Genomic DNA, 24,836 nt, shown 5'->3' on the forward strand with positions numbered 1-24,836 from the left:
GCCCAGGGCGGGGGCTAAGGATCAAAGAAGTGTCGTTGGGGGCAGAGGAGCGGCAGAGCCCTGGCCAGGATAAAAGCTTCATAGCCGGCCGGGTGGTACAAGGGAGTAGAAACATTAAGAGAGAGACTGCACGGCCAGCAATACCGGGTGGACAGAGCCCGCGTTATCCGCCGCCACCGCCTTGTGGCATCACTGCAAGCGCTTGTCTACATTGCGAGGCACTAGAAACCCCTACTTCTGGAATACCGGGATAAGTGCGGTGGGTCCTGGGGATCGATGGACTCAATGGGCTCCCAATCGCTGCAGTAGGAAACCCGGAGATCGCGGGATCGTCCTCCTTCCCGGGCTGCAGCCCTCTGTGTCAGGAGAGGGTTCGGGCGGCAGGAGCCTGGGCCCCGGTCCGCAGGAACGCTTGGCGGGATAAGGACGGGATTTCCTGGATTACACTCGCGCCGCTCTGCACTGCAGGCAACATGGCACAGTTCGGCACGGCTCTCTTTAGCCCGGGGGAATTTGCCCTCTCCCTTCAAAGCCACAGGAAGGAACAGCAAGCAATAGGTAAGACCAAGGTCCCCAGCACACAGGTCCACCCACCAAAAACACCCGCACGAGGCCGGTTAAAGGGGCCCCTCGGGATTCGGGGTTCTTCGCTAGTAGTCTACCAGCCACCCGCACATTAACCCATTTTTGGAGTACAGCCCTTTCCTGAACCCTCTTGTACATCAACTTAGGTGTCACGAATGCAACCAACAGACCCCCACTTGAATAAACCAGACCCTTCTTGCAGAGGGGTCCTGGACTACTTGTCCCAGAAGCAAGCCTACCAGAGGGGCCGACAACCCCCTGACCTAAAAACGACACACGCTGCTTTGGGTATCATAGTCGTGTTACCCCTCAACCCACACACATGTCTGCTTAGCCTGACTGGTTCCCAAGCCCACTTGGCCGAACTTTTCCTAGTAATTCCCCCCATGCCCTCTTCCCAGAGAAGGCGGTGAATTTATGGACGGCATTCGTATAGCGCCGGGGACCCGCCTCGAGGCACTGAGCGCTGCTCGAGGGGTAGAGTCCGGGGATAGATTGTGCACAATGAGGGTAATGGGCGGGATTGAGCGAGGGCTTTCTACCCGAAGGCGATATTTGGTGGGGGGGGGCTATCAAAAGGGGGCCTGCATGGGGACATCGGGGCGGGTTCTTAGGCTAAGGAGCACCTTGCCGAACCTTTGGTTGGCATAACCCAGCTATCTTTAGGAGTTTAGTATTCATAATGTACAAGAACATTGATCGCACGATTATAATGCTACAGCGAGCCAGGCTCAAAGCCCGAAGCCACGCCCTGCAATGAGGACCAGACAAGAAATACACTCGCGCCGGGCCGCCCCACATCACCACGCCTGCAGCCGAAAAAGCCCCCGGGGATGTTGCTTTCCGTGACCGAATATTTTCGATGAATAAGCCACACGTGTCTCCACTTCATAGACACATATAGTGTTCTGAAGGCGGTGCCACGTTTTTCGGAAATGTTTACCATTCACAGGCAGCTCGCACAGATTTGGTGCTGCCTGCCTCCCTGCGTCCACCATGCCCCAGGGTGCTTGGTCCCTTCCCGCCACCTCTCAGCATGGTCCATTCTCTCGGCCGAATTCCGGGTAGAATGAGTGAAACACGGGCGCGTGTGGCTACCAGCGGAGACAGGAGAGTTGGCATAACCGGGGGCAAAGACGGGTTAGGTCCGGTATCCACGATACTGCGCGCCAGAGTTTGGCTGCTTTGCGGCAGTCAGGCCGCGCCATCCATGCCATCTTACAGTGGGCGCATGTCACTTCTTATGGGCCACGCTTGCCATCTAGAGAGATAACACATGCCAGTCAGCCACCGTGCGTGCTTCTGAGGGGGAGAGCAGGGGGATAACGCCCGTGTCAGATTATGGTCGGGGACCCCACTTGCCAGCTCCAGCCGCACAGTAGAGGCAGGGGGTGGGAGCGGAAACCCCCAGCACAAGAAGGAGGAACGCGGGTTTCATTCAAGGGGGTCTCAAATACACATAGACACACGTTCCTCCAGGGCCCCACAAACATCTGCTGGACGCAGGAAGGGCCGCACCAGAACTGGCAACGGGAGCGTTTGCTGGAGGTTTTCTGTTCACTGCTCTGGTGTTGCCCAATTCCCCCCGCCCCCCATGCTACCAGAATGATACCCCCTGCACACCTGCTTCCAAAAGTCGCAACAGCCTTGAGTCAACAAGCCGTGTGACCTTGCCCAATGTATGCAAACTATTGTCTAATGCCATTGTCTTTTCCGGGTTATGCAATATAAGGCGGTGCCACCCATGTTCATCAGGGCTGCGCCAGCCTCTGCACCGTTCCTGCATGCGACTGGCATCAGAAGGTGTTATGATATTAAGAGGTGGCAGAGGCTAACTGTAGCAGGTGCAAGGGTTTGGCATTAGGAGGAGCCAGGGGTGGAAATGGGTGATGGGGGGGCTGGCATTAGGTGGTTCCAGTGGCAGCACTAGGGAGATGCCTGGCTTTACGTTAGCACGTATGAGGGGCTGGCAGTGCTGCTGGCATTTTGAGACGTGGGACCAGGGGCTGGCGTTAGGAAGAGCCTTATAGTGCCATTAGCTGGTGCGAGGCGGGGGCTGGTATTCGGGGTCTTCAGGGCGAGGTGCCCGTGTGGCAATGTCTGATGCGCCTGGGGCTGCCATTTGGAGGTGCCAGGAAGTTGAAGCGGGTACTGTAGGGTAAGACACGCTGGTTCTTGATACGGGCTGGCAATAAGGGCACCCAGAGCTTGTAAAAGAAGGTGCCAAGGGCTGTCAGCAGGAGTCCACAGGCTGTCATTAGCAGGCACGGTGGGTGGCATTTGGAGGTGCCAAGAAGCGGAAGGGGGTAGAGTAGGGGAAGACACGGTCTATGGGTGGCAATAAGGGCATTCAGAGCTAGCAATGGCAGGTGCCAGGGCTGCTAACAGGAGTGCACAGGCTGTCATTAGCGAGCACAGAGGAGGGCATTTGGTGGTGGCAAGAAGTGGAAGGGGTAGTTTAGGGGAAGGCAATAAGGGCATCCAGAGCTGGCAATGAAAGGTGCCAGGGGCTGTCATTAGGCAGCAGAGGGGATGGCGTTTGGATGTTAAGAGCTACGATCAGCCAGGCCACGGCTTATCTACTACAGGTGGAGGGTCTCGCACTAGGCATGCCGAGGGATGGCCTCAGTGAGTCATGGAGCTGTTGTAAAAGAGCGGTCGTTCGTGGGTAGCGCGTGCCTGGCCGTATGTGGCGCACACAGTTGTGCCAGTGACTTGATCTTAAAGAAGGTTGCATTAGATGAGTGCACACACGCGATATCAGGGTTGACAGTGCCTGGCATGCAGGGCTGATGTGGAAAGTACAAGGGAGAGGCACTGAGCGTTGCAGGAGCTTGTGCTAGGACGTACCAGCGACTCTCATCAAGGGTACTGTGGCTGGGACTTCCAGGGGCTGGGACAGGGGTTGTCCGGGGCTAGCATGCAGGGCTCCTGGGAAGCCCACTCTAGGATGTGCATGAGCTGGCATTAGGAGGTAGTAGAACTCACGTATTGGGGTGTCCCAGATGCTCAAGCCTTATTCCTGCAAGTCTGTTAATGTGACTCTTTGCTGGTCCTCAGGTATGCGGCGAGCTGACAAGGTGCAACACGAGGAACCAGAGAACGAGGTGAATGGATCCATACCTGGGCAGCGCAAGCGGAAAAGGACCACTTTTACCAGGGGGCAGCTGGCAGAGCTAGAGCGGGTTTTCACTGTGGTCCCCTACCCTGACATCAGCACTCGGGAGGAGCTGGCAGCTGCCACTAAGCTACCAGAGGCAAAAATCCAGGTCTGTATCCACCCCTGCTCTAGAAATTGCTCACTGAACCCCCAAGATAGACCAATAACCTTTCCTCACTCTGCGAAGACCGGGCCAAGTGTTAAGGCACAGAGAGGCAGCTCAGATTGTGGACTGCATACTTTAGGCCAATATCAATCACTCATCCTACTTTCATTTCTCCATAAATCAATCCATGATTACAAGAAACCCAAGTCCACAGTCTATATACATCGATCCGCCTCTGAATCTATCTAACCTTCCACTCAGTGAACGGATGCCCCATCATGCACCTGTCTACTGAGTCGTCAGTCAATCGATCAATATAAATATACAGCGCCTTGGTGTAAAGCGCTCTATAAATAAATCAATCAAATGATGCACTAAATATGTAGCTGTCAAGCAAGCACAGGTTAGTAATAGTTCACGGTATGTTTTGTTTGGGGGCGGGGCAGGGATTTACTGAGGTGGTGTTAGCTGTAATGATAATCTACTCTGGGAATCTGATGAGTTTGTGGGAGGGGAACTGGATGAGGAAGTCCCATGTATGAACTTGGGGATGGATACACTGGCAAAGATGGAGCGGTGACTTGAAGGCATGGGCTGTGCGTTGGGGGGCTTAGTGGTAGTCATTGAGCGTTTGCGGGGGGCGTGGGTGGATCCTGGCTTCTTCATGATTGAGAACTCTGTCCTAGAGAAGGTGCAGAATTCTCTCGACATCAAAACCAGCAGTAAAATCCCCACCAGGAGCAAGGGTCGCGCAGGAACGGGTACCAGCCTCCAGCTCTGCTCTACCATTGCATGCCTCTGTTTTAGACGTCATGAGACTTCTCTTCCAAACCATCTGCAGGCGTTGTAATAAATATGTGTCAGTCACACTAAGTTATATCATTGTTTTGAAATCCTTTCATTATTGTTGTCCTACGGCCCAGTATAGCTATCAGACCGGGCTACCGTCGTATGGTGCGTGTAAAACTCTTTCTGCAAATGTTGCCTTCAAAGACTGTATCCAGGAACGCCTCTGGGCCCTGCTCATTATTTCACCTTCATTTTACAGGTCTGGTTCCAGAACAGACGAGCACGGAGAATCAAGAGCGGGAAGCTGGACCGTACCATGCACAAGTGGGGCTCGTCCAGTAGGTTACCACCATCGGGAGTTCTTCTGCCCTCGCCTTGGTCTCCCCCAGACCAGAGATACAGCCACAGGGAGCCACTGGCCACCATGCAGCCCCCCGACTCTAGGATGCAGTGCATGGACCCCAGGATCCAGCAGCCGGACCTCAGGATCCATCATACGACCGAGCCGACGGCTTCCTACCAGCCGTGCCAATATCAATCCTTCTCAGACCTGCCAGCGGGTCTTCAGGAGCAGCACCTGTGGGGGGAGGATGCCTTCCACCCTCAGCCAAACTCCACACCTTTATGCCACGGCAGGGCCCACTGGCAGGACTTTAACCCTTTCAGTGCTGATGGGAATGAGGCCGCGAAACTGGCGGCCTCAGGGTACCAGGCGGCAGTGTACGGGTCAGACTTCACAGACTTTGATCAGCTGGTGTCCTCACAGGCCCCATGTTGGGAGCTGCTCCCCCAGAGCAGGACTGTGCAAGGCCAGCAGACCTCGCTGAGCTTCATTTCGGACCTCATCTACAATGCAGCCATTGTTACCAACTTTGGGGATTCTTAGGGCCCACAGGGTCTGGGAATAATGCAAGGGATTGTTTCCAATTTGGTGTGGGGAAAAATTCCACCATCATTAGCAAGTATTGTGAGGGCAAGGAGGACAGCTAACATCTCAAAGGCTGGTGCGTTTCACAGAACTCATGCCGCAAGGAGGAAGTGTAAGTTCTCTAGGTGCAGTGTTTTAAGTGCAGCCTCCATGTGCGGGTGGTGTGCCGGTGTCTTTGAAAACCACCAGAGTACAGAGGCCATGTTCTGTCCAGGAGCTGCACCACCACGTTCTGTGCAAACCTTACTAGATCACTGTGTGCAAGCAGTAGGTTGAACCTGGTATGGACGAAGAACAACCTGCTGATGAAACTCTCTCAACCTTGTGGTGGTCCGCACTGCATGTCCACATAGAGTCGCCCACATGAGCAGAACACATGGTCCAATGGGGCTGAAGGGTTTGGACCCAAAACCACTCAAGTCTTCGGGATCTCAGAACCCGAGTGAGTGGGGCTTGAAATACCTGCTGGTTTCCTGCGGTGATTAGCTCACCCCGACTCTGACTCGGAGAAAAGGAGATGGGCGAGAGTCTTCAGAATGGGACAGAAAGGGGATTCTGCAGCCAAGGAGGGAGGGAGATTTTGGGAAAGCTGCGCTTTTAGGGGTCCTTCTGCAGGGCTCAGCCCCCGAAACTCCCTGTTTGCCACAGAGTATAACGTTTTCACGAATAAAACAATAACGACAACGAGCAAAAGCTCCCCGACTATGAACTTCAAATTCAAGACAGGAATTTGTAACGTGCCACAAAACGTACATAGAGAGTGGGGGACCAACAGTGTGTAAGAGGGGATGGGAGGCAACACCCCCTAAAAGGGAAAGAGAAGGATAGAAAAAATGCACAATTAGAACGTTCTTCTTAAATGTCTTGGCAGCACTGTCTCGTTGTGACTAATATCCCCCCAGCCATATTATCCTGCAATGAAGATGATATATATATAAACGTCTGTACAGAAAGGCCATGTTATACATCTCTGAGAAATAAATTGATGTGACTCTTGGAAGCTTATCTTCATTCATTTGCTTTGGGTTGTAAATATCACTGTGCGCGCAACTCGTACGTTTTTTGTTGTTGCTTCAATACATATCAAATTGCGCGAGACAGCAGCCGGGAGCGGGGCAGTGCGGGCTCCGAGTATCCCAAGCACCCGTAATGCCAACTAATCTTCCAGAAAAAACCCACCACAAGCGATACTTTAATCCAGGCTCCTATTTGCAAATGATTGTGAGGGGTCTGGGGGCTTAGCGGCCTCACCTAATCCCACGGCATGTTCCATTCCCAGGTCGCATAAGAGAGAGGTATCTTTTTTTTTTTTTACGTGTACAGAAATATTAAAGTGAGTTTTTAGATGAGGCTTAACAGATATCAGAACATTAATCAACGTGTTAGGCACGGGCGGGGGGCCTTATACTATAGGCATCACTTCCGCACACACTTCCCGCTATCACAAAGGGACAATCCGACTGCAAACTGCCCTGTAGCAGCAGAGAGGGCAATCCAGGGTGAGCAAGCCTGCTCCCCACCAATGCTAGCAAAAGGGGGCCCTCCCCTCTTCACCACTAGAAAGTGAACCTCTGCCTGTTTGTGTGTGTTCCCTCTCTGCACCGCCTTTTCCTGCTAAGGCCTTCCTGTGCATCTCATCTATACCTCGCCCTCATGCCATCACTCTACCCCACTTTACTACTCCCTGCCACTACTGAATGTTCTACCATACTCCTCCTTTGCCTCTATGACCCGCAAAAGCGCTTTAACGCCATAGACTGTGGCAGGAGGCACTATACAAATGCAAGATAACATAACACCAATAGAATAGAAGAATCTGCCTGCACATACGCTCACCCTCTATACCCAGTATAACATATGTAGCAATGCGTGTATGCAGGCTTTTGTATAGTCTTTACTGCCGTCTTCAGCCCACTAGAAGAGTAATGGGGTATTATTCCTGAACGCGCTCCCCAATACAGCATCCAGCTAGGGGACCTGACTGCACAGACCTGGTACAACTCACCACAGTGGCAATTCCACCACATTTTCTGTGGCATTTCTATGGGGGGCAACGCCCCATGCCTCTTTTCTATGCCCCTCCCACCCTGCCCATCTCTAAAATCACCTTACAACAGCCCCTTGCCCCGCACAACCCTAAAAATGCTGCAATAAACACAATAAAATGGCCCTTGACCAAATTCAGTAATATGGCCGCAGAGAGTTGGGCAGGTACCAGCTGCACTTTCCTGCCCCGAGTAGGCGGGAACTGGCTGCATGTTCCTCATATTATATCATTCAAATGGGGGGAGGGGGCAGACGACACATGCATGCTTCCCTCGTACCTCTGTAAGCTTGCCCCAACCCTACAAAATATGCACCTTAGATATAAGAGCCTGGTTTCAATGTTTCAGACACTAAATTGCAGCAGAACTGGATACCCCAGGGCACGCTGCTTTGCCCTCCCACTCATACCAACAGAATGAGGGTTCCTGACTGCATACACCTCCTCTGCTCATCTTCAAGCTGAAGGGGAACCTCAAAAAGCACACCCTCCTCTTACCTTCCAGCACACCTGGAGGTTCTTGCTTGGCCATAACCCTTATAATTATATCTGTATCATTGGAGAGAGAGCAAACTGCACATGCCCGGCTGTGACACCTACTCCTGCAGAATGTGGGAGCCCTGCATGCAGGGGCGTTAGGGACACCACTAGAGGTCCCCCAACCTCAACGTCCAAAGGGCCCAAGGTTGGCACAAAGTGTGTCTATGTATCTGTGTGGTAGGAATATCAAAAGGCCCTTACCACATTTTACAGAGGTGGAGCAGCATGTTGTGTTGCGCCACTACGCATGGCTGTTCTGGTCTCCAGCTCGAGGTATATATTTTATAGCTGTTGCAACAGCAGTGGACATTTAGGGAACGCAGATGAAATGATGGGAGAGTTAAGGATTTAGGTGGAAGTCTTGAAAGTAAAGGAAAGATTGGAAACATGATTTGATGATGTGGCGAGTCAGTGACGAAGGAAAAATGGCAGGTAGAGTGATACAAAGTTTAGGAGCATTAGGACTTGCCAGGCATTGTATTGTAGTTGTCATCTATATAGCACCTATTACCATTATTATAGTCTTAATGCGCTGGTGGTGGGAATGCTCTGGGGGACCAAAATCCAGAGTGTAAAGGTCACGAAGTAGGATTAGAATGCGTGTGTGCATTTAGCCAAATAAGGCTTAGCAGGGCTGGCCAGGCTCTGATAGAAAGCAACCCACGAGGTCAGGCATGTGGATGGGTGCTGAGGGAATCAGGAGATGGTGCGAGTGCTACCGACTCGCTATGTTTCCAGCGTGTCCAAATTTGTTGTAGTTCTTCGCCGCATACTGATGTCAGATCTGTTGAGGCGTAGTCTGGTGTAAGTATGCGAACAATTATGTGACCAGCGAGACCAAATTGTCGTAGTTATTGCTGTATTCTGATGTGTGCTGGTGGCCATGCCTGCGGCCAATGTCCACCCGAGTGGTGCGTTATACATACCTAGCAGTTCGGGGGGAGATTTCTTGCATGTGCGCCCGATCATGTAGTGGCTTCCTCTCAATTCGTGCATCATGCGATAAAACGGTTAGCGACAGTCTATGCTTCACAAATTGCAACTAGAGGAGCACGGGCTATACTTACAGGCTCTTCCAGGTGCCGACCACGGCAAATCTTCCCAGATATTGTGTGCGTACAATACCTTCACACTTGTTACCTTTACCATGGGAGGACAACGTTATAGTTCATCTAGGTGCGATACCCGCCTATTCCTCAAGTCCTTCCAGTCAGATTCCAGACTAGTTCTTGATTGCCTTCACGGATTAATGCAAGAAAAACACCCATCTGGCCACGGGCATGAGCGCAGGGAGAAGGGAGAGGATCTGTGGAACTATGGGGATCAGTCATTCTGACATTTCTAATGTTTTTTTTTTTAACAACCACAAATTAGAGACACATCAAGGACCTGATCAACCAATCCCAGACTTGCATATATCTGGTATGTGTAGCTCCAGCTGACCCTTAGTGGTAGATGTGCTGAAAGAGGGATGCACAGTGGCTATGGGTAAGGTAAGGGAAGCAGTATTATACAGCATCCTTCTGCCAATAATGGCCTCGCTGCACATGATTCTTTACGAAAGGTGGTTGGGGGGTGTTAGTCGGATAACGAGAAAGGCAGATGCAGACAATATGTAGTGTTGATGGGTACAGGTCAAAAGTACCCATTACCCGTGTGCAAGCTGAATTGCACCCTGGGACGATTATGCAACCCAGATGGGCGGCAGTGTTGGTGATACACAATGAATTATACCCTTTTGGCAATAACTAAAGCAATTCTGCTGGGCAACCGTATATGTTGTTCACCTCGCAAAATGCACCACTTACAAAATTGTCCCTCAGTCCTAATCTATGCCTGTGTTAATCAGTGACACACATCTCAATGCCCTCCCTGAAGGACCCTACATTCCTCAGGGTCCGAGTGTAGAGTACCATGCCCCATGCTTTCTTATGCAAGTTTGCTCAAATAAATGGTCGTGAGGTCACTTAGGGAAAGGCATGGCTGGACTCTAGAAGAGGAGCCTACCGACCATATCAGTGTAAAATCCACTGCACACCTATAGAAGAAGTCTACGGATATTGCCATGTTCGGCCATTCTCTTAGCACCGCAGGGCTTCTTGAAACCTGGCAAGCTCAGAAGCCCAAATACAGCCTGCGAACATGGAAGGTCTGGCTTCAAGTGTGAACCAACATCTTCAGCGTCTCTGCCCAGAATGAACAATCAAAGGGTCATGGGTGTAATTTTAGGGGGGGGGGCGGAGTGGGGTTTGTCCCCCCACAACTTTTGTAGCACACTATTTTGTCCCACTAATTTGGCAGGGGCCCCTTTCATTTAGATGTCATGCCCCCCACACCATCTAACATTTTCAGCAGCGTTACTCCACTGCAAAGGTTGAGTGTGGCAACCCCCACTGATAGGGTGGCCAGCAGCATAGGAAATAGCTGCACCCTTGGATTGGGCCCTGGCTTCCGCCCTCTGACCCACAATTCTAAATTCCCATAAATGTGGAAGGCCTGTTCCGTTGATATGCAGAATATTTGGGATAGGAAGATAAATCTGGCCTGATAAGGGATATGTGTAGCAATCCTGCTGGGATCCACATCCAGGTCCTCTCTGATGGCTAGGCATGGTTATAATCACGACCAGAGAGGCTTCCTGTATTCCAAAGAGATGAGCATCAGTCACAGAACTCCGAACATTGTGCAAGTAACACAGAACGTAGGGCAATCATCAGTCGGGTCTGTGGTTCAGTGGACTAATGCATCCACTACAGGGACCTGTGTTTGACCTCACAGTCATAGGTTCGAAACCTGCAGGTCCACTCAGCCCTTCATCCTTCCAAGGCCAATAAAATGAGTACCATTAAGTTGGGTAACAATAAACATCTGTTCTTAGCACCAAGATGCCCCTTCGGGGTGAACGTGCGCTTTACAAATATGCCTGTTATGTAATCACTAGGGGCTGCCCACAACAGATAGCCTGTGAAAATACATGTATTTATTTTATGTATTGCATTTATTGGTAGCGCCCAAGACCCTGAAGTATCACGGCGCTAGAAGAATTACAGTACATCGTTACAGGTTACATACAGTACGTTGTTACGCGACATTGGTATAGTAAGATAAAACATGTTTGAGAGTACATGGTCTCAGCTTGTCAAGTAGCCAGTACGACTTGCATGCAATCCCAAGGGTGGCCCAAGTAACCAGAGGGTACCCTGGAGGAGGGCGATATTTAAACTGAAGTGCGCAAATTAGTGCAATTAAGCTGGGGGAGCGAGTCTGAAACCACTCAGGAGGGTTGGTGAGGCTTCCTTCCACCAGGTTGTTTTTTTAAAATAACAGGCCTTTATGATGCATTTTACTGCAACATTTCAGGAGAAACTGGATCAAAAGCCATAGGATTTACAAACAGCTCTGCCCGGGATAACATGAAATATTCCAAACCTTCAGTTGCCAGATCACAAACAGTACACAGGAGAGTTCCCTGCAGCATATGTGGGCGTGCCTTCAGAAAAGGGTTGGCCCACATGCCCCTGCCACAGAGGGAAACATGGCAATTGGTGAATCACATGCCAAACACAATGACAGCTTTATAACATATCAGAGGTTTGGAAGCACTGTATCTCATGCTGCAGCTTTGCCATCTAGGTTTATATCGGTGTTTCATGCAAAGTTATTCTCACCCAGGTTTTCGAGGTGGGCGGTGCACAGCTACAATTGGACAGTAATAATATCCCAGGCTCTCGAAGGGACCAGAGAGTAGTTTAATAGTTGGAGATTCATCTTGGTTGAGCCATTGAACAGGTTTCAGATGCGGCTTCCTAGAATACACTTTCTCAGGCACCACTGGCATTTTATAGGACTTATTTATGTATCTTGCTCCGCCAACAATATTTACATTCTTAGCTATTTCTTTCAGATGGTCACACATTTTTAGAGCTTTAGCTTAAAAGAAGACGACTCTTTTAATGGGAAGGTGACAGTTTATTTCCATGTGTTGATTTTAGCATTTTTTGTATTTTTGTATTTTATTTGTAATTTATATAGCGCTTTACGCCAAAGCGCTTAACAAGATAAACTTACAATACAATCAGATGTAAAATCACACGCTATACAAAAATTGTCTTCAGACTGAAAAAGATAGTTTTAAAGAAAAGTAGGAAATAAAGAATAAGAAGTAATAGAGCAAAGAGGAAGAAGGAGTGAGTTTCAGAGATATGGGGTATACAACACGAACGTATGAACCCATGACTGGGCGCAGGGGAGGTAAGAAACTGTTAACAAGAATTGAGCCAGAGAACGTAAAGCACAAGACGGAATATAAAAAGAGACGAGATGAAAGATACAGAGGCGTAAGGCCATAAAGAGATTTAAATGCAATACGAAGAAAATTGAATTTAAGGCGTGAGTGAAAAGATAACCATCCAATAGAGGATAGTGACAGTGAAATAGAGTCAGCAGGAGAAAGTAAATATAAAAACCGAACGGAAGGATTAAAGACAGACTTTAATGGAGTCAAACGAGAGACAGGGAAACCAAAGAGTAAAGTAGAGCAATACAATATGTGTGGAAAATGAGAAGAAATCAAGAGTTTAGTAGCATTATACATTAGAAAAGGACGAGCTTTCCGAATATTGAAACAGTGATGATGACAGGAGTGAGATATAATCGAAATATGATTGGAGAAAGGTAAATCAAAGTAAAGACCAAGATTACGAGAAGAACCAGAAATAGGAAGAAAAGGAGGCGGGAACTTCACTGTTAGTTGTGTTCAGAACAAGAAAATGATAAGACATCCATCTTTGATGGCAGAAAGGCAGGAAGCAAGATTGTTGCGAAAAGAATAGTGATTTTTCGCTCATCCTTACATTGTTGACCTTGCTTTCATTTCCCATTCTTTTAGGCTGTTTTGCTTTTATTGGAGAGGCAATTTGCACCCTGGATGCTGCGCATATAAGCAGCTACTGCTGGCAACAACTTTCTCTCACGTTTAATGAAACTGAAGCCTCTGCGACTAATTAGCATCTGTGTAATTTTAGGGGGGGCAAGGGTGCTTGTTTCACTGGGGGCGCAAGCCTGTCCCCTCAGATTCTGTCTCTCAGTCTCACTGGAAGCGCATGTTTGGCAGCTCAGACCCATCTCTCAGTCTCACTGCGGGCACATGCCTGGCAGCTCAAACCCATCTTCCACTAACTTTGCCTTGTCCAGTTGCTGCATGTATTTCTCCTGTCCTGCAAAAAAATTGAATTTAGTCTGCCCAGTTATTACATGTCATTCCCTTGTCCTGCTAAAAATCGTTTTTTGCCTGCCCAGTTGCAGTGTGCATTTCTCCTGCTGAAAATCGAATTTAGTGGTGCCTTGTGGCTGCTCTGTTCCTCACTAGCTGGCACGCATCCCTCCGTTTCCCCCCTCCTCACTCGTGCCCCCTACCTAAAAGTGCATCTGTGCTTTTGATTAGTGTCTCCACCCCCATTCACTGCAGTCAACCATATCGCTATCTATATCTCCTATCCTCCCTAACTGCTTCACTATCTCCGATCCTTCTCCTATCACTAAATCTGGCTGGAAGAAACTTAAGGACACTATTGTCTCCAACCCAGGCCTTCCTATTGCAGACAACTATGTCATGGTTTCCGCCAGAGAGACTATCACTGACATCCTCTTCTTCGTTAACTCACCTGACCTATGGACTCACTACATGGTCGGTTTTCTCTCTCCCATTAATGGTGGCACTCGCTGGGGGGGGGGTTCTCCTTGACCTCTTCGCCATTTCCAGAGTCATCATTAATGTTTATCTCAATGGAACCATCATGGTTCAGGATCCTCAAGCCAACCTTCTTCTCTTCGACAGCCTCCTCCCTCGCCTCTCTAACCTCACCTCTTCCTCCCTCGAGGCACCTTTGCCTTCTGTGCCTTCCTCCTCCTCTGCACAGGCTCCCTTGCCTTCTGTGTCTCCCTCCTTCTCTGCACAGGCTCCCTTGCCTTCTGTGCCTTCTTCCTCCTCTGCACAGGCTCCCTTGCCTTCTGTGCCTTCTTCCTCCTCTGCACAGGCTCCCTTGCCTTCTGTGCCTTCTTCCTCCTCTGCACAGGCTCCCTTGCCTTCTGTGCCTTCTTCCTCCTCTGCACAGGCTCCCTTGCCTTCTGTGCCTTCCTCCTCCTCTGCACAGGCTCCCTTGACCTCTGTCTCCCTCCTCCTCTGCACAGGCTCCCTTGCCTTCTGTGCCTTCTTCCTCCTCTGCACAGGCTCCCTTGCCTTCTGTGCCTTCTTCCTCCTCTGTACAGGTGTCCCTGCCTTGCTGTACTGTCCCGGATCCTTTGTCGGCCTTGGCTCCTTCGCCAACCTCCACTATCCCCCTGCCCCTCTTGCCACCCTCTGGGGGAGGACCACCGCCCCCTGTGCCCCCCTGAGGAAGAACCTCAAAGATGGCAAGCTGCTCCACATTGCCACTTGCAACACTAGCTCTGCCGTCAAACACTCGACTGACATCTTCAACCTCCTCGAACTCATGGATCTCAATGTGCTCGCCATCACTGAGACTTGGTTCAAGGAGAGCTCTGTCACAAGCTTTGACACACTCCTCTCTGATGGCTAAAAAATCCTCTGTGGGCCCGGTGGGGGAGTGGTGCTTATCATCCAAGAATGGATACCTGTGTCCATCATCCCTACTCAGGCCTACTCCTACTTCAAGTACCTAGTTGGCAGACTCTCACTATCCCCAAAATGTTCTCTCATTATGGCCACCTTCCATCGGCCACCAGGTCAGTCCTCGCTCTTCTTCTTGGAATGGGCGATCTCTCCTGACTCCTCAGGTCCTTTCAGCAACCTTTGCGACTCTTGCCCTTTCTATCCTTCCCTCTGGCCCCACGCACACCATGAGCCACACCTTGGATGCTCTCATCTCTGCTGACATCCCTCTCTCTATCTCTCTCACTACCTCCATTTCTTGGACTGACCACTCTCCTCTCTCTACACACCTTAAGCTCTCCCTCTCCTCTTGCAGCAATACATCCGGAACATCAACTGGGCTTCGAAATGACCAGACCCATGAAAAAGGTGACAGTGGCTGCTTTTGCCTCCTCCTACTCTCCTCCACCTACTCCCTCGGCTGACTCCCACCCTGACACAGCCCTCACTAACCTCATTCTCCTCATCTCCAACACCCTTGACAATCTTGCCCCTGTCAGGAGGGTCGACTGAAGCCTTCCAAAAAGTGAAACTCTTGGTACTACTCCGACCTGGCTGCCCTTAAACGCAAGTGTAGGGCAGCTGAGCGGAAATGGAATGCGTCGGGCAAACCATCTGACAAACTGACCCGCCGCCTCCTTCAAAGGCATTATCAAATCTGCATCTGCACCAAGAAAACAGTCTTCCTTCACGTCTGCATCTCCGCGCCATCAACCAACACGGCCAAACTCTTCAAAGTCTCCAAGGAACTGGCCAATCCTGCAGCTGCATCTTCTTCTGTCACACCCACCCTGGACCTTTTCTCGACCCTGGCTGCACACTTCACCACAAAAACCCAAGACATTTCCATCATCTCTTCCACACCACAGCATACACCAACACCATAGCCTCCCTTGGCCCCCTCTCCACTTACCCTCTCTTCTCTCTCACCTGTCGCACCGGATGAGCTTACCAGACAGGTCTGATCTATGAAGGCTTCATCTAAACAGGTGGACCCCTGCCCCTCAAAAACCATTAAAGATAATATCAACTCCCTTGCCCCAGCCTTGGCTGATCTCTGCAATCTCTCCTTCTCCACTGGAGTTTTCCCAACTGCACTGAAGCACTCCATTGGGCACCCTCTGCTCAAAAAACCCTCTGCTAACCCCTCCATTCCGGCAAACTACCACCCTATCTACATCACTCCCTTCCTGGACAAACCCCTGGAGAAAATGGCTCTCTCTCAACTGACCCTACACACTGAATCTATTGGTGGCTTCCATGACCATCAATCTGACTATAGAGCATCCAGAGGCACGGAAACCTCTCTTCTGAACACCTGTGAAGACCTGCTCTTAAATCTTGACACTAACACCCCATCTATCCTCATTCTCCTCGACCTCTCCCCTGCATTCGACACGGTTAACCACAACATTCTGATTGCACGTCTCTGTGACACCCTGCAGTGGCGTAACACAACATGTGGGCGCCCCCCTGCAAGCCATGGTGAGGGCCCCCCCAACTCAGCAACAAATCACAGGTCGTGCTACACTCTGGGCCGGCCTAGATTTTCACGCTTTTCCAATACGCATGAATGTGCTGCTGAATGGGTATGCCGCACACTGTACTAGGAGAAAGATATAAATATGTGTTTTAATGCAATGTACAGCACACTTTCTGAGAGAAATGGCTAAAAAGCAAGAGTGTTTGCAATTGATTTGTAGGGTAACGCCAATCCAATACATGCAAGTCACCAACAGTGCACATGATCATGAATGCTTTGCTATTAAAAATGCCATGCCACATTGAAAACATGTCCCACTGGCTGCACAATGTAGACCAGTGTAGACACGTAATAACATTACAGTAAATCATGCCAGGCCACATTTAGACATACTTAGACTGGTTGCACAAAAATGCCAGTTGAAGCAATAACACTCATCAAGAAGAGAGCACACATTGAAGCCCGGGTCTCTCGGGCCTCTAACAACACAGCTAAACTCTTTAAAATCTGCACAGAACTGGTCAATCCTGTTGCAGTCTCCACCTCTCTTGTTCCCTCCCAGGCCCTCTGTATGGCTCTGGGCTCTCCCTTCTCCACTATCTCCTCTTCCTCTCCCTCTGTCGGCCCGCTTTGGTCATCTCTACCTCTCCTCCTCCTTCCTCCTCCTCTTTCTCTCTGACAACACCTGACAAGGTTTCTATACAAGTCCCACCCATGAAAGTGTCATCCAAACAGGTGCTCCCCTGCTCCTCCAGAACCATCAAGGACCATATTGACACCCTCGCTGCAGCCTTGGCCGATTTCTGTAATCACTCTTTCACCAATGAAACATTCCCCTTTCCCCTTAAGCACTCCTCAAGAAGCTGTCTACCGATCCTACCTGTCCGGCAAACTATCACCCAATCTCCATCACCCCTTTCCTTGGTAAACTCTTGGAAAAAAGCTGGCCATCTCCCAGCTTACTCTCGACATTAAATCTGTTGGTTGTCTCCATGACCATCAGTCTGGCTTCAGAGCTGCCAGAGGCACGGAAACTGCTCTCCTGAATACCTGTGAAGATCTGCTCTCTAACCGTGTGTCCAGCATTCCTTCTATCCTAATCTTCCTTGATCTTTCCTCTACTTTCGACACAGTCAACCATGCCACCCTGATCAATCGACTACGTGAGAACCTGGGCATCATGGATCAGGCCTGTAGTGGCTGACCTCCTTCCTCTTGGACTGCCAGGTCCAACTTGGTCCCTTTCTCTCCGCCACCTCTCTCTATCTTCTCACCCTGGTTTTTCCACCTCTACTTGTCCCCTTTGGCCCACTTGATCTCTACCTTCTCCTCTAACTTTCAGTGCTATGCGGGTGACACTCAGCTTTCCTTCAGGCTCCTCATCTCTCGCTCATTCCCGACTGTCTATCTGTGATTCAGGATTAGTGCGCCTCCAACGATTTCTCCCTTAATGCCATTAATATGGAGATCCTTCTCATTGGGACCCCTGTTATCCCTCTCTCACACAGGCCACCTGCCTTGGGCAAAAAACCTTTTGTGTCATCTTCGACTCCACTCTCTCTTTCTCTCCTCGCATCTCGAATGTCGCCAATAAGTCACACTACCTACCAGCTGATCCTCCTCAGAGGCACTCTTCCCTTTCTCCCTTTCCCCAAGAAACTCACTGTCTCTAGGCTGGACCACTGCAACAGTCTCTTTCTCAAGCTGCCTTCCTCTACTCTGCGCCATCTGCAACTAATCCAGAACCGGACTGTGAGACATATCCTTGGCCACAAGCCCAGGGATCATATCTCTCCAGCCCTGAAATCTCTCCACTGGATCCCGGTGGTTGCAAGAATCAAGTTCAAGACCCTTTGCATTGTCCACAAGGCTTTCTGGGGTCGGCCCACACTACATCCAAGGCTCTCTTCCAAAATACCTTCTTTCTCGAGCCCTTCCCCGATCTACCTCCAACTCTCTGAGGGCTAGACGCTTCTCCAGGCAGAGAGTGGGGGGTAGATCTTTCTCCTCTGCAGATGCCTCCCTCTGGAATGGCCTCCCTGCCCCTCTCAAACTTGAACGGACCACCTGATGTTCTGGAAGCAGCTCAAAACCTTCCTCTTTTCCTCTGCTTTCGCTCTCTCCCTCCCCTGCTGACCTACCTGCCTGCTGTACCGACTGGTTGCTTGGCTACCCTCAGAGCCTCACTGAATCCAGGCTCTTTCTTGATCAGTCACCCCTGCACTGCCTCCAGCCTACCACGCACTTAGGGCCTGTAACACTACAGTTCCCTGTTCTCCTTGCACTACCCAGAGACGCACTGCCCTGGATGCACTTACTCAGTGCATTACTGCCCTGTTTTCCCCTCCCTTCCTTCTTGTACTACACCCCTCCCTTTCCCCTTGCATTTCTCATTCTCGCACTTGCATGATATGAATGACACAAGGCCTAGTAAGATCATTTGTCTTGTCCTCCCTTATTTCCCTCCCTTGCTTTTCACACCTAGAAGCACTTGTGTACAGACGTGTTATAATAGACCTATAGCATATCATTTATCACAGAAGCCTAAAAACAATACAATGCCGCTGTAAGAAATGGCTTGACTGGCAGCACCCAAATGCCAATCTAGCCAGGTAATTACATTTAGCAGGACTGCTTTATCAGAAATGCGCAGTTAAAAAAAAGTCATACCAAACTGAGGAATAACTAGACTGGCTGCACCAAAATGCCTCCCTAGCCACTAATACCACATACCATGCCTGCTTAGCCTAGACATGGACAACCATTATGTTTTATCGCACAATCCCGCCCACACACATCCCCTCTCCCTCCCACACCCTACCTCAGCCTTCAAAATTAGCTCCTTGGCGCAGAATTACCTTCACGTCCCTCTTCCTTGTCCCAGAGCTTACGTTTGAGGCTTCTTGCCTCATAGATAAGTACTGGGATGACGAAGAGTGGGATTAGGAGTAATGAAGATACAGGTAGCTAAGTCAGGCATTACCTCCATGTACCGCTACCTCATCCCAGTACTTGTCTATAAGGCATACTGCCTCATACACAAGTACTGCCTCATACACAGGTACAGGGAAAAGGAAGAATAGGGCTAGGATTAATGACAATTACCAATAAGTAATTAAGGCATTAAACACAATTAGAGGCTTAACAATATTGAGCTGACTGGGCTGCAGCACTCACCCCCAGAAATTATGGGCTATTTTGGCTCAACCTGGCTGAACTTCAGAGCAGTTGCCGGACAGAACAGGACATAGATATTAAACAGCACCTGGGCTTCGCTGTTAACAAGGGCCCCGCAATTAGTAACGTAAAGCATTTCACTGTTAGTAGCTGCATTCAAATGCCACATTTTTTAGGCAATTTAAATTGTGATGTGGGTTTAGTACTTTCATGCCAGGGAAGCGATTGGAAGGGCAGAAAGGGAACAGCAAACTGTTCATTCTCACAGCAGTTCATAAGTGGGTACTTTCACACTTAAAGGAGAGAGTTAACTGCTTGTAACATTGAAGATGCACTAGAATACTCTCATTAAAATGCGTAAGGAAGTTAGATGCCCCCACACAAATACGTTTATCCCTCCCCCACCGCCCATGAAGTTAGCGCCTCTCCCAACATTTGAAGGATCAGCCCCCCGAAATGTAGGTTTTGTTGCGCCCCTGAACACAAGCACACACACCATGCATCATATACACACAAGCACATCAAGCCATCCATATATTTAAGTGTGCACTCTTTCACCATAAAGGCACACCCAGGCAGCCAGCCATACATTTAAGTGTGCACCCTTTCACCATACAGGCTCACACACCCAGGGACTCACCCATACATTTAAGTGTGCACCCTTTCACCATACAGGCTCACACACCCAGGGACTCACCCATACATTTAAGTGTGCACCCTTTCACCATACAGGCTCACACACCCAGGGACTCACCCATACATTTAAGTGTACACCCTTTCTCGATACACTCACAAACGCAAAATCACTCTGACTTTCTAAAGAAATTATTTCCGTCGAGGACCGAACCATAATGTAAAAAATGTCTTTATGAATGCAGAGTGACTTTAAAAATCTACTATTTCTTTTTCAAGTCCTTGGGCTCCCCCAACCCATGTCATGGGGTGGAGGGATCCCTCACACTTCAAAAAGAAAGTTTCTTTTTGTAGTCACCCTGCCTTCATAAAGACATTATTTCTGTTACAGAAATAATTTATTTATGAAGCAAAGTGATTTCAAAATGAATTTTTTTTAAAAAGAAAAGATTTTGAAAAAATGTTTTTTCCAATTTTTTTTTCTCCAAGTGGGGCCCCCTACAAGGGCATGTGCTAGCAGGGCCCCCCGCACCACGGGCGCCTCGGGGGCCCCTGCTAAACCAGTGAAACCCTGGGAATCACAGGTCAGGCTCTGGCGTGGTTAACCTCCTTCCTCTCCGACCGCCCAGTCAGCCTGAAGAAAAGCCATTCAACTTTCTTTATCAGTCATAGTCTCACCTGCCCAACCTTGGGGCCCCATCTATGTTGAAAGGATAGACATGCCTATCCCAGTACTGTATTAACTGTGGCCCTTCCATAGGTGTTTATAGAAATGTCCTTCTCTTTCTCTTCCTCCTCCCAGATATATGGGCTCTCTATTGACCGGAAGCATGTGTACCTGCTTGAAATGACTTGATTAATGCCATCCTAGACCCATCTGGAGTGGCTGTGATTTGTGCAAGAAATAGCCATTCTTGAAACAACTGCAATGGGGGGGATTTGATAAATTAATTAATATTTTATAAAAAATGTATAAAACAATCTTTTATAAAAAATAAATGTGCAGGGGACCGGGATTCGAACTGGTGTTGCTCTTCATCTTTTGCGCCAATGTTTGAAAGATCTCCGTCTTTTAGAGGAGCGTCACATTCAATGCAGCATAATCAGCAGTGGGCTGTGCCCACCCGAGTGGCAGCTGAATTTGTGCCAAACAAGGATGGAGTTGCTGTAACCTCCACCTTGATTACATCTTGTTTAATGAAACCCAGCACAGCTACCGGTATCCCGGCGAAGGGAGCCAAATCCAGTCTAGTCCAGCAAGCCATTGGGTCCCTCATTCTTGTCACAGAAGATCCGCAGACGCAGGGTAAGTGGGCGCACGCTCAAAGAATTTTCTGTTAAGGGGCTACTGAAATCTGCCAGTACCATGCCCCTGAAAGCTCTTGATGTAAACATTACCACGTGTTGTTTTCAAAACCTTTAACTAAGCTGACATAGAAGGGGGTGTCAGATGCCTTTCAGTGGATGAAAACAAAAAAGAGTGGCCCCTACCCATGAGCTCAAGACACTACATATGCCTCCTGGGAGTGCCTAAAGTTCCACCTTGCACCCCCTCGCACTCATGCTGAGGTGTCTTCCATGAGTCACAGCTGGGTAGACGCCCTTAGAACAGCACTAAGACTTTATACTACAGAGGTGAGGGTCTGAATCTGCCCATTCTACAAGGTGGGCACGGGTGGATCTGGGATCAGGAGAGTGTCGGACTGACGCGTCCCTAGGGTGCAGAAATTGCAGTGCTGGAGCTCCTATTTTACCCGGCACATGAGTCCAGCTATCGTTCAAAAGTCTTTGAGTGTCAACACGTTGATATCCACGGATATTCATTAGGTTATTAGGAACATTTCTGGCCATCACATTAGATACCATCCTTCTCCAAAAGTGGGTTGAGCCTGGATACTCAGGCTAGCGTGCATCGAGCCCCTAGCTCTAGCCATCCTATTTCTCAGCTCCCACTCAGTCCAGGTCTCACATCCTGTTTTCTTCTTGACAAATTCCCGCAATGTGCCCACTTTCACCCTTTGGACAAGCTCCATCTGCGTTTGCCAGTAGTTTGTGGAACCCATGCCACATCACCCGTCTATCCAACCCATTCAAGACCTCTTACATTTAATTAACAAATATGGATGTTGCCTTAGGATGAGTGTAGCCAAAAGTAGCTGGCTCTATAATTAAAGTCAGGGATGGTATATTGAGCTGGTCCTATTCAACACAAAGATGCCAGGAGTGAGATGACAGAGTGCTCACCAAAACCAAACATAGGCGTTCACTGGCGTGGACCCCTTCTCCGTGGCATACCTTGATGACCTTGCAGACCTCATCTCAAGTTGGGAGATTGCATTTGTGTGCCTCCAAAAGGCGTTGACATCCCTACAGAGGGCAAACCTAAACATTAATATTTATTTTTAGGAGTTTTATGAAGCACTGCACATTCCCCTTGCAAGCACTCCACAGCACAGAGGAATCCAGTAGAACGGATGATGAGTGAAAGCAAGTGCATGCAAGGAATGGTGCACTGACCAGTGCCCTCGGTTGCTGCCAAGGCGTTGCCATCATTGCTTGAAAACACACCAAGTGCCCACCGGTGCAGAGGTTGGTTTCTTTTATTGGACACCAAGGGGTGGGTATCCAAACCTAGATCAGAGCTTTCACTGGCTGAAAATCATCCAAGACACGTACACAAGTAAGAGACTTGATGATGAATGAAAGCAAGTGCATGCAAGGAATGGTGCACTGACCAGTGCCCTCGGTTGCTGCCAAGGCGTTGCCATCATTGCTTGAAACGGACCAAGTGCCCACCGGTGCAGAGGTTGGTTTCTTTTATTGGACACCAAGGGGTGGGTACCCAAACCTAGATCAGAGCTTTCCTTGGCTGAAAATCATCCAAGACACGTACACAAGTAAGAGACTTTCTGGGTCTCACTAGGTCCCATATAATTCTTGGCCAACGCTATGATAAATGCATTTCTTCCCACACAGAACTATCCTGGATCAAAATTATTGTTGGGATGTCAATAGAATCAGAGGGTGTCAAAAGGCTTTTGAAAAGGGGATGGCAGCCGGGGCAGGACTTAGCTCCTGCAGTGCATAGGGCAAGCAAGAAAATGTTGGCGCCCTCCCCCTCTACCCACCCCGAGTCAAGGAGGGTTACTACATGCTGGTTTAGCATCGGCGTCCTATTGAAGTGATCACTGGGTATCACTGATCAGGCCCTGGCCTGGCTGACCTCCTTTCTCACTGACCGACCCTCTCAGGTCCAACTGGAGTGTTTCCTCTCTTCTCCCTAATTGTGGTGTTCACCAGGGGTCTTACCTCTCTCCATGGCTGTTCAACCAATACCTGGCACATCTTACCCACCACATTACGACTTTCTGCTCCAATTTTCAGCGTTATACAGGTGACACCCAGCTCTCTTTCAGGCTCCCCTCAGCCACCTCTGCTCCTTCTCTCATACCGAACTGTCTGTCCGCAATTCAGGAGTGGTGTGCCGCCAACGATCACTGCCTTAATGCCAGTGAGACAGAGATCCTTTTCATAGGCACACCTGCTCCGTCCTTTCCCCTCTCTCTCTGGCCGCCCCCCTCTGGGCCCTCTTCCTACTCCTTCCTGCGAGGCTAAGAACCTTGGTGTCATCTTAGACTCCACCCTCTCCTTCTCTCCTCACATTTTTGACATCTCTAAGAAGTCAAACCATCAGCTGCACCTCCTCAGAGGTGTTTTTCCTTTTCTCACTTTCCCACATAAACTCACTGTCTCCAGAGCTCTGGTCCTCTCTAGGCTGGACTACTGCAACAGCCTCTTTCTAAATCAGCCTGCCTCTACTCTTCGACCTTTACAACTTCTCCAGAACAGAACTTCTAGACTTGTCCTTGGCCTCAAGCCCAGCGATCGTATCTCTCCAGCACTGAAATCTCTTCACTGGCTCCCCGTGGCTGCAAGGATCAGGTTGAAGACCCTCTGCATCGTCCACAAGGCTTTCTGGCGCCTGGGACCACTCTACCTCCAAGCAGAGAGATGCTTCTCCATGCAGAGAGTTGGGGGCAGATCTCTCTCCTCGGCAGGGGTCTCCCTCTGGAACAGCCTCCCTGCCTCTCTCAAACTTGAGCAGAACCAAATCCGGTTCTGGAAGCAACTCAAGACCTTCCTTTTCGCTTCCGCTTTCTCTCTTCTTCTCCTCTGCTGATGTACCTGACTGTTCCGCGCACTGGCCACCTGGATACCCTCTGAATTTAGGCCCAGGCTCCTGCTTGTCCAGTTGCCCTCGCACTGCCTCCAGGCTCCCCCAGCAGTTACTAGTCTGTTCCTGCAACCCTGCAGTCCCTTTTCACTGCACTTATGAGCCATATACTGGGTGCACGTATTGATCTACCCACACTTCTCCCTTCCCCTTGTGGCACTTCTCCCCTTCCCTCTTCCTCCTACTTGTGTGATCTGAATGACACAAGACCTAGTAAGATCGTTGTTTTTGTCCTCCCTTTGTTTCCCCCTTCTTGTCTTGTCATGCCTAGAAACACTTGTTTACAGGCACGTTATAAATGCAATATCATACCATATCATTAACTCCCTGCTTCCGTGCTGGACTGGGGTGTTAATCATTTCAATAGGGCACTGATGCCGGTTTAGCATGAGCGCCCTCTTGAATGGAAACATGCCCGCTCTCATGCAGGTGCTGGCGAGAGCAGGGTGAATTTCCGTTCCACAGGGCGCCTTTAACCATTACGCTA

General features: G+C 49.6%; 1 protein-coding gene across 1 annotated transcript; it reads left to right on the forward strand.

Annotated features, from left to right (window-relative positions):
• The first annotated feature begins 473 nt into the window (after positions 1-473).
• SEBOX (SEBOX homeobox) lies at positions 474-6,461 on the forward strand. The gene is made up of 3 exons (XM_069613940.1): positions 474-558; positions 3,646-3,854; positions 4,900-6,461. The coding sequence occupies exons 1-3, from the start codon at positions 474-476 to the stop codon at positions 5,524-5,526; spliced, it is 921 nt and encodes a 306-aa protein (XP_069470041.1). The 3' UTR covers positions 5,527-6,461.
• Positions 6,462-24,836: the final 18,375 nt, after the last annotated feature.

This window comes from Ambystoma mexicanum, chromosome 9 (assembly GCF_040938575.1).
Source record: "Ambystoma mexicanum isolate Mex_15411 chromosome 9, UKY_AmexF1_1, whole genome shotgun sequence".
Lineage (NCBI taxonomy): Eukaryota > Metazoa > Chordata > Amphibia > Caudata > Ambystomatidae > Ambystoma > Ambystoma mexicanum.

Excerpts from the sequence above, each read along its gene's own strand:
- SEBOX (XM_069613940.1), top strand. The coding sequence starts at position 474 with ATGGCACAGTTCGGCACGGCTCTCTTTAGCCCGGGGGAATTTGCCCTC. Across the intron at positions 559-3,645 it reads GAAGGAACAGCAAGCAATAG|GTATGCGGCGAGCTGACAAG; the intron begins GTAAGACCAAGG and ends GCTGGTCCTCAG. Across the intron at positions 3,855-4,899 it reads TACCAGAGGCAAAAATCCAG|GTCTGGTTCCAGAACAGACG; the intron begins GTCTGTATCCAC and ends TTCATTTTACAG.